This window comes from Schistocerca piceifrons, chromosome 1, assembly GCF_021461385.2.
Source record: "Schistocerca piceifrons isolate TAMUIC-IGC-003096 chromosome 1, iqSchPice1.1, whole genome shotgun sequence".
NCBI classification, from domain to species: Eukaryota; Metazoa; Arthropoda; class Insecta; order Orthoptera; family Acrididae; genus Schistocerca; species Schistocerca piceifrons.
The window spans coordinates 1,032,380,437-1,032,390,766 of NC_060138.1; the positions used below are offsets into that span (position 1 = coordinate 1,032,380,437).

A 10,330-nucleotide genomic window follows, 5' to 3' on the forward strand; every position below is an offset into this window, starting at 1 on the left:
GTTGAGCAACCTCACACTATTACTTAATGGTTTCTGAACTGTACACCCTGTTATGTTTTGTAAGTTAATCAGTTGTGCATCATGGTCTGACAATCCATTTACCACAGGGAAATCATGTGTTTGTTTTACATCCTCTTTCTGTGCAAATACATTATCTATCAGAGTGCTGCTGTCTTGACCTATACATGTAGGGAAATGGACCACTGATTCTAAGTTATATGTTGTTAATAACACTTCTAGTTCACTTTTCCTATTAGAATTACTTAGAAAGTTTACATTGAAATCACCAAAGATCAATAACTTCTTCTTTGTGTCTGACAGACAGCATAATAGGGGGTCAAACTTCTTTATGAACAGCTTCCAGTCTCCTAATGTGGACTTGTACACTGTTGCTAATATCAATACTACATTATCTAGCTGGAGTTCACATGCACGAACCTCAAAGGGCTGATAACACAAAATTTGCTTACTTCTACAGTTTTGTATTTATACCCTTGTTTTACAAAAATGACAACTCCTCCTTTATCCATCCTAGATCTACAGGTGTAAGATGCTAAATTATACCCATTTATACTGACACTATCCATCCTCACAGTTACGAGGTGTTCGGACAGACAGAGTATATCAATCTTATTCTTACTTTTGCGATCACCTGCTGGCCGTTGTGGCCGAGCGGTTCTAGGCACTTCAGTCTGGAACTGTGCTACGGTCGCAGGTTCGAATCCTGCCTTGGGCATGGATGTGTGTGATGTCCTTAGGTTAGTTAGGTTTAAGTTGTTCTACGTCTAGGGAACTGATGACCTCAGATGTTAAGTCCCATAGTGATTAGAGCCATTTGGACCATTTGAGATCATCTAAACACACTAATAGCTCCTCATCTACTTTAATTTTTATTCCCCTGATATTCTGATGAAGTAAACTGATACTGACCTTAGCTTTGCCCCTATTTACTGTACACGAAGTTTCTTTTATTCCATTTATCTTTATTGTTGTTTGTCTGGACTTTGGCTTTAACCTAAAAAACCTGTATTTCTGGACCCATTAACCACAGAGATCACTCCTTGTGTGACTGTGGCCCCCCTTGCAGTTTCTGCTAATAGAGAAGCCAACTTATTTTTCCCCTTCCTATTCCGGTGCAGGCCATGTGTAGTGTATCCCCACCTACCAATAGCATTAACTGAAACAACACTTACGTGAGATTTTGCCGGTGTCTGGAGCATCCTGTTCAGCTCAGTGTTAACACGCCTTACAGCAGTGTTTACCCAGGGCTGATCATGGGGCTGAAAGACCTCCACAAACCCCATATTTGTGTGCCCAGTTTCTGCTCCTATTTTATCCAGGTCACTCCTAATATTGTATCTTGGATTCCTAGCCAGGCTGTTTTCTCCTCCCCCAACTATAATTACCTCATCTTCCCTCTCAAAGTCCCTGCATAGCTGACCTAAGTTTTCTGTCATATGGCTAAGGCTAGCACTTGGTTGCACAAATCTTGTGACCTGGTACCCTGCTCCTAATTTCTCCTGAAGCTGCTGGCCCACACCCCTCCCATGACTGCTGCCTATAAACAGAATTCTTCTTTTCCTATTCTGGTTGATCCGACCTGTCTTTTTTCTATAAGCTAATATTCTGCTTCAACCTACTTTCAACTACATCTGGATATTTTCCCATTCCTCTACAACGGCCTGAATGATGCCCTGTAAAGTCTCTTGGTGGGACAGGAAGATTGCAGACCGCTAGTTTTAGCATGGTCTGTGCGTTTTCAGAGCTTTTGGAATCTGGATAACATGGAGGTCATTCCGTTTGACTGATTCTACGGTCCACTAGGAAGATGTTCACAAGATAGTAACGATGTGGGCGTGCATTCTCGTCCATCAGCGTGAATCCCGCTCCAATATGCACACCAAATAAAACCACCGTGTGTGTAAAGATTTCCTCATACTTCACACACACAATACACACTACACACACATCTTCCTGTGTATTGGCACAAGGGGTGTCCTGTGGTCATATATGATTCCACCCCAAAACATGATTGAATCGCCTTGTTAGGAGTGGCGTCCGCAGCTCGTGGTCGTGCGTTAGCGTTCTCGCTTCCTGCGCCCGGGTTCCCGGGTTCGATTCCCGGCGGGGTCAGGGATTTTCTCTGCCTCGTGATGACTGGGTGTTGTGCGCTGTCCTTAGGTTAGTTAAGTTTAAGTGGTTCTAAGTTCTAGGGGACTGATGACCATAGCTGTTAAGTCCCATAGTGCTCAGGGCCATTGTTAGAAGTGGCGGTCTACGGTACAGTTAGGGTATAAACGTTGACCTCGTTGCTTCCACACACGAATATCAGTGTTGCCAGGAAGTAGACTGATACAGGTTACAAGAGCGTCGTGTCCCATTGTTGACTATTCCACAAAGGGTGGCTTGCACCCGCGCGACTCGAGACTCCGGACCCGATTGAAAGGAGAAGCTTTGAGTAGTTTTCTGACTTGCAATCATTGCTCATAAAGACTATTCGTATCGTTTGTATTGACACCTGCAGTCTTGTAGCTATTTGGAATTGCCGCCGCAGACGTGTCACATTGTGCTAAGAGTGTGTACTCGCTGTTATACACAGATATTAGTCCTACACAACTATTCTCTTTTCTTCCGCGCCCACTACTGTGATCTACTGATCTTGCCGCTAGAAACTTGTTCAAGTTTCTAGACACATTCACTGCGACGTCCGCCTGTCTCATTCGCTGCCGCATTGGAGTGACTCTACGGAGTAATTTATTTTTGCCCGAACCACCCTGGAGCAACACAGCTCTGATAATGGCATACAGCCCAAGCACTTCAATGTTTACTGGTGACGGCTGCCACAGACTGAAGATACTGCCCCCTCACGGTAGAAACATGGACTGTTTGCTCTAGAATTACATTACAAACCGACCAATGTACTGACATCATAACGTGTTTCTGGATTACAACATTCAATACTAGTGTTTCGGCAATACGCAGCATCTATTTTGACCGCTGCATATGACAGAAGGCCTTTAGTCGATTTTTGCTGACTGAGGGCTATAGCACACTGTTTGAGATACAGTGCTTCAAAACCTTTGATGGAATACTAACGAAGTGAAACGGAAAACAAATCTCATATACATCCAGCACTGGTTTAAGGCCCAAGCGATACAGCTGCTGCTTGAGGCGTCAATGGCTCCACATTATGTTTCTGTACCTGACCTATCACACAGTAACGGTTGCTTATGGCACCAAGCTGAGAAGAGCATCAAGGGCGCCAAAGTAATCGATTTATACAAAGAAGGCCAGAGTGAACAGCCACTGGTTTGATTCGCCGAGGGGAGAATTTAGGAAACGCTTAAAAACCTTAAGTGGCATACGCATTCTATCCCATGAAAGCCTACTTAAAAAGTTTCAAGAACGAACTCTGTGTGAGGAAGCTAGAATATACCGCAGCGCTCCGCGTATCTCTTTCATAGGGATCGCGAAGACAAGATTAGACTTATAGCAACTCGCTCAGAGTCATTTAAGCAACGTTCAGCGCGGGCGTCACATATGACTGGAGTGGGGAGAAGTCCTAATAAGTGAGACAATAGGATGTAAGCTCATCAGACAAAAAACTAGTCATCCCAGTGCGCACTCACAGATGAATAATACAGTAGAGTCTCGATTATCCGACCTAAACCGACAGCGGCTAGGTCGGATAAGCGGGAAGGTCGGATAACACGGAAGATAATAAAAATTAAACTAAAGTAGGCCAAAAGAGTTAAACATTTAATACAATACAAATCAAATTAGACTGAATAGATATTTACTGTGTGAAGAAGCTAGTAATTGTCTTTTGTTTGCCGTTTTTTTGCCGCTAAATCACGTAGTCTCTTAAGAAGTAAAACCTCGGTAGACGATGTTTCCTCCAGTCGCTCTACATATTTTAAAGCAGTTTTTAAGGCCTTGTGTCCTTCGATGTGAGAAATCTTGGGCGCACTGTCGTCCACTACATCCGCTTCTTCGTCTTCTTCTTTTTCGTTTACCATGTTGACTATTTCTTCATCTGCCACTTCAGATTCATCTTGGACAATCCATTCATTTATGTCATCTTCTGTGGCGTCAGCACATCCCGGAACTTCTCGTAACAATGAAAGCAGGGTAGTATTTTCTGGTTCGGTCTGCTGCTGTAGATTTTAATCATCTGGAGAATTTCCTTGATTTTCCTGTAGCAAAATTTGCCAGGGTTTTGCAATTGCATTTGCTCCAACATTCTCCCAAGATTGGGCCACGTCATAAGCTACGCCTTTCAAATTAATATGGCACAACTGCTCTAGCATGTCGTCTCCCTTGTCCATAGCATTAATTAAAGAGGAAAGCAAGTTTCTGTGGTAGTTTCTCTGCAGCATCTCTAAGGTCCCTTGATCCACAGGCTGACACAAAGATGTGACATTTGGAGGCAAAAACGTGGCCTTTATATCTTGATCTTGAAATTCATCTTCATTAGGATGACAAGTGGCATTATCTAGAAGCAACAGTGCTTTGCGGGGCAAGTTGTTGGCTTTCAAAAACTTTTCAGTTTGTGGCACGAACTCGTTAAAAAACCATTCTTTTAAAATGTCTGAGCTTATCCAAGCATTTTTTTGGTTGTAATATTTCACCTGTAACGCCTTTTTAGATACATTTTTAAATGCTCTCGGTTTTTTTGGATTACCTATCATAGACAGTTTCATTTTCAAATTTGCTGTGGCGTTACTGCATGCAAGAATTGTCACTCTTTCTTTGCTACGTTTGTAGCCTGGCGCTGCCTTTTCGGCCTTTGACGCTAATGTTTTTTCCGGTAACATATTGTAATTGAGACCAGTCTCGTCGCAGTTAAAAATTTGATCGCCTGTTAAGTTTTCCTTGTCCAATACCTTGTGAAGTTTATTACTAAACAATTGAATTGCTTCAAAATTTGTTGAAAGCTTTTCACCACAGACATTAAGTTGCCGAATTCCGTATCTTTTCTTTCGTCTATCGAGCCAGCCTACATTAGCTGTGAAATCAGGTTCACCATCGTTTAGTTCGTTATGAAACTTTAAGACTTTTTCCTCCAAAATAGGTCCCGACATCGGTACACCTTTATCTCTGTGTTGAGTAAACCATAGGAACAAAGCTTCACTTACTTTTTCATAATCACATATTTTCATGGTTTTCCGATCTTCCAAAACAGCTGAGGTTGCTCGCTGAGAACACCACTTCTCAATTTCGTTGCGGTTCCTTTTCCAGTCTCCAACTGTTGTTTTCCCGACGATATAATCTTGCGCCACTTTTAATAAAGTTTCACCATTGTCTATTCTTTTTAAAGCTTTATGTTTTTCTTCCATTGAAACGACCTCCGGTTCTAGGCGCTACAGTCTGGAACCGCGCGAGCGCTACGGTCGCAGGTTCGAATCCTGCCTCGGGCATTGGTGTGTGGGGTGTCCTTAGGTTAGTTAGGTTTAAGTAGTTATAAGTTCTAGGGGACTGATAACCTCAGAAGTTTAGTCCCATAGTGCTCAGAGCCATTTGAACCATTTCTTTTGAAACGACCACCTTTTTCCGTTTTGAAGCCATCACCACAAATTTTTACAATAAACGAAGTGCAACACGTCCACTCCACTACAGATCTGCGTTAGCACTGAGGAGTGAGGAGTAGCAGACGGCGACAATGAACTGAGTATCAACAAACAACACGTTAGTCACTGACCTGTCCCCGGCTAACGGTTAGCCGGCGCGGTGAAAGGGACGGATAACACAGATCGGATAACCGAAGATCGGATAATCGAGACTCTACTGTAGATGGCGCAACGGGCGAGTCACGTGTTCAACCGTGCACGCACTGCATCTACGAGAGCAAGCAGTAAATGTGAGGACGTGACGGAGTGCAAAAAGGGGCTATCTCGTTTGACCGTGCCCGTGGCCATATGGTGTGTCAATCTGCAGCAATTGCTGGTGTTTTGCGGTGAATTGTTCAACGTGTCTACAAGCGGTGGGGTAACACACGTGGCCTCAAAACACGTCAGAATTCTGGTCAGAAAAGGTTCTGATTGAGAGGAACTGGAGACATGTTTTTCGGCTTGTGAATCGGGCGCTGATGACCGCGCAGTTGAGCGCCCCATAAACAAACATCATCATCACGGCTTGTGAGTCAAAATCGCTTTCAAACCCAGCAGAAATTACTGCAGATAGTGAATAAGGGTCCATCCCATCCTGTTAGTGGGAGAACATTGCGACAGGAACTGCATGCAATGAACATTTTGAGTCGGCCACCTCGCAAGAGGCCATTGCTAACACAGGCACATAAAGACAACAGCAAACGTCATCGGGTTGGAAGAATATGTCACCTGTTTTTTGAACAGCACACTACTCCTTCAAATCTCGACTGGCCTGCAAAATCACCTGACTTGAACCCAACAGAAAATCTGACGGACTTGGAATAGCAGGTAAAACACCGACATCACCATCCCTGTAATGTGATGATTGTACGATCAAATCCTCAGCGAATGGATTAATCTGGATGCAACGTGCCTGCACAACCTCGTGCACTTCATAACCAAATCCAGGCTCTTTCAAATTCTGAAGGTGGCAGGGGTAAAACACAGGGAGCGAAAGGCTATTTACAATTTGTACAGAAACCAGATGGCAGTTATAAGAGTCGAGGGGCATGAAAGGGAAGCAATGGTTGGGAAGGAGTGAGACAGGGTTGTAGCCTCTCCCTGATGTTATTCAATCTGTTTATCGAGCAAGCAGTAAAGGAAACAAAAGAAAAATTTGGAGTAGGAATTAAAATCCACGGAGAAGAAATAAAAACTTTGAGGATCGCCGATGACATTGTAATTCTGTCAGAGACAGCAAAGGACCTGGAAGAGCAGCTGGACGGAGTGGACATGGTCTTGAAAGGAGGATATAAGATGAACATCAACAAAAGCAAAACGAGAATAATGGAATGTAGTCGAATTAAATCGGGTGATGCTGCGGGAATTAGATCAGGAAATGAGACGCTTAAAGTAGTAAATGAGTGTTGCTATTTGGGGAGCAAAATAACTGACGATGGTCGAAGGAGAGAGGATATAAAATTTAAACTGGCTGTGGCAAGGAAAGCATTTTTGAAGAAAAGAAATTTGTTAACATCGAGTATAAATTTAAGTGTCAGGAAGTCGTTTCTGAAAGTATTTGTATGGAGTGTAGCCATGTATGGAAGTGAAACGTAGACGATAAATAGTTTAGACAAGAAGAGAATAGAAGCTATCGAAATGTGGTGCTACAGAAGAATGCTGAAGATTAGATGGGTAGATCACATAACTAATGAGGAGGTATTGAGTGGAATTGGAGAGAAGAGAAATTTGTGGCACATCTTGACTAGAAGAAGGGATCGGTTGATAGGGCATATTCTGAGGCATCAAGGGATCACCAATTTAGTATTGGAGGGCAGCATGGAGGGTAAAAATAATACAGGGAGACCAAGAGATGAATACGTTAGACAGATTCAGAAGGATGTAGGTTGCAGTAGGTACTGGGAGGTGAAGAACCTTGCTCAGGATAGAGTAGCATGGAGAGCTGCATCAAACCAGTCCCTGTACTGAAGACCACAACAACAACAACATCAAATCCAGGGGCAGAATTGCACTGTATTACAGGGTGACAATTATTGAACTATATGAAATAAAATCGTCATAACGTCTGAACAGTTTGCGTTAGGACCTTCAAACTAGCCGCGTGTGGCTCCCCCCGTCGGAGATTCGAGTCCTCCCTCGGGCGTGGGTGTGGGAGTTGTCCTTAGCGTATGTTAGTTTAAGTTAGACTAAGTAGTGTGTAAGCCTAGGGACCGATGACCTCAGCAGTTTGGTCGGTCCCATAGAACTTACCACCACCGCCACCACGTTCAAACTGGCCGTGGGGCATGATGGAAATTAGTTTGGTTTGGTTTAGTGACGAAACCTGCTTTCATTTGGATGGGTTCATCAGTAAGAAAACTGGCACATTTGGGGGACTGAGAATCCGCATTTCGTGATTCAGAAGTCTCTTCACCCTCAATGGGTGCTGTGTGGTGTGCAATGTCTGGTCATGGAATAATCGGTGCGATATTCCTTGACGGCACAGTGACTACCAAACGGTACGTGAAGGTCTTAGAAGATGATTTCATCCCCATTATCCAAAGCGACCCTGATTTCGACAAGATGTGGTTCTTGCTAGACGGAGCTCGACCCCATCGAAGCAGGAGAGTGTTTGATGTCCTGGAGGAACACTTTACGGACTTCATTCTGGCACTGGGATAAAAAAAAATGGTTCAAATGGCTCTGAGCACTATGAGACTTAACATCTGAGGTCATCAGTCCCCTAGAACTTAGAACTACTTAAACCTAACTAACCTAAGGACATCACACACATTCATGTCCGAGGCAGGATTCGAACCTGCGACCGTAGCGGTCGCGCGGTTTCAGACTGTAGCGCCTAGAACCGCTCGGTCACTCCGGCCGGCGCTCTGGGGTACCCAGAGGCCACTGGCATGGGCCTCGATTGGCCGCCATATTCTCCGTATCTGAACGCATGTGGCTCCTCTTTTCTGGGGCTATATTAAAGACAAGGTGTATAGCAGTAACTCCAAAAGTATTGCAGGTCATCGACAGCATCGACGTTCCTATTCTTGAACGGGTCACGCAGAATTTCGCTATTCGTCTGCGCCACATCGTCGCCAATGATGAGAGGCATATCGAACATGTCATAACCTAAATCCGAATATGTATAGTGATGTTGACATGTTGAATAAAATGTGTTCACGCCGTAGTTTGTAATTAATTTACGTTTTCTTTTCTTATAGTTCAATAAATGTCACGCTGTAAATGATGTTTGTAGTGATTTCTCTAAGGGTGACTAAGATATTGTCTGGTGAGCTTAGCTTCTGAAATGCACTTCACAGTAGTTTGCAAAGTAGAGATGCAGACTTAGAATTGCTGGAATTTTTGTCGGTGCTCTCTTGATTATTTTGATATCTTGTACATCTTTATTCACATTTTAAAAATATATTTTTTTCTCTAACATCTTTAGATTTTTAGAACTTATTCACTACTATCCACATCTTACCTGCATTATGTGGAATCCAGCTTCCAAAATCAGCTTCTTAATCGTCTGTATGTGCTTCACTGCCTCTGGCTTTACCAGTGCCAGCGTCCTCTCTAGGCATGGTTGCTCATCTTCTAGTTCAATTTCTATTCTGCACGGCGGTTTGGCTGAACCTTTCGTTTCTACCTCTTTGGGTACAATTTCACTGCTGAGGTTAGGCAACAAGTCACAAAAATTTCCTATAATTTCTTCCTCTCTTTCATCCATCTTTCTGTTAAACACTTGCCTGTAGAGTTGAAAACACTAATCTGTAAACATCTGGAGATATCACGAAGGATAAACATTTTTACGCAAAATTTATAAAGTGGGTAGTAAAGCCGATACAAGCATGTATTTGAGTAACATTGCGTACAGCTTCTTTGTGCCCCTAGCAGTGTAGTTCAAATGATAACTGGATGATTGCTCTAGACATGTACAAGATATGTCTGAAAAGTTCGGTTACTTATACCATGAAAAAATTTACAAATGTGAGTTAGTCACAAAGGTTTTACTTCTCCATATCGCGTCTCGACGATTACATTGTCATTACCAGGTGAAAGACATCATTCAGAGCTGTTTTTAGCGACAAACATCGGCTATGCAGCATTTAAAGTACCGGTACCACTAGGTTAAACTGCAGTTAGCATTTTTAATAAATTACTGACATATAAATGGACGAAGCAAATGGCGAGTCCATATTCTACTGAAATTAATCGCCGATACTTACTATTAAAAACAGCTGTGTATAAAATGTACTTACCTTCCACCTGATGATGATGATTTAGGGATCGCGGTTATCGCTGAAACAACCGGTGTTCGATTATATCGGTTTATTCCCACGCCAGATTAACTTGACTGTCAACACCGCGCAAAGTAATCAGTTTCTGAAATAACCAATTTTCTTTTTTTATTCTTGTAATTCACGTGGAAATCGAACAAAGATTGAAAAATTTTGACTCTCTCGATTTCAAGATACGAGGGTTGGAACTTGAATAGTGGCAACTATTTATTCACAACCGATAAAAAGAGTTACATATTTGCACCTGTTACTGTCCTTGTGTAGAACCCGTTGCCAGTGACGTGGAAGGCGTAATATACCGTTAGCAGAGCTTGTTCTGTTGATGGTGCGAATGGAGCGGTCTACTGCCTGTTGAATCTCTGGAACAGTTCTGAAGCGAATGCCACGAAGTAGTCCTTCATCTTTGAAATCAAATCAAAGTCACAGGGACTTAAGTCC

At 42.9% G+C, this 10,330-nt stretch overlaps 1 protein-coding gene across 1 annotated transcript in view; it reads right to left on the reverse strand.

Moving 5' to 3' along the window:
* LOC124777372 (nucleoside diphosphate kinase homolog 5-like) overlaps window positions 1-9,321 on the reverse strand; it is a 47,478-nt gene extending 38,157 nt beyond the window's left edge. The window contains exon 1 of the mRNA XM_047252759.1: window positions 9,076-9,321. Coding sequence (XP_047108715.1) covers window positions 9,076-9,321 — 246 coding nt within the window. The remainder of the gene's footprint in view (window positions 1-9,075) is intronic.
* Between the last annotated feature and the right edge of the window lie 1,009 nt (window positions 9,322-10,330).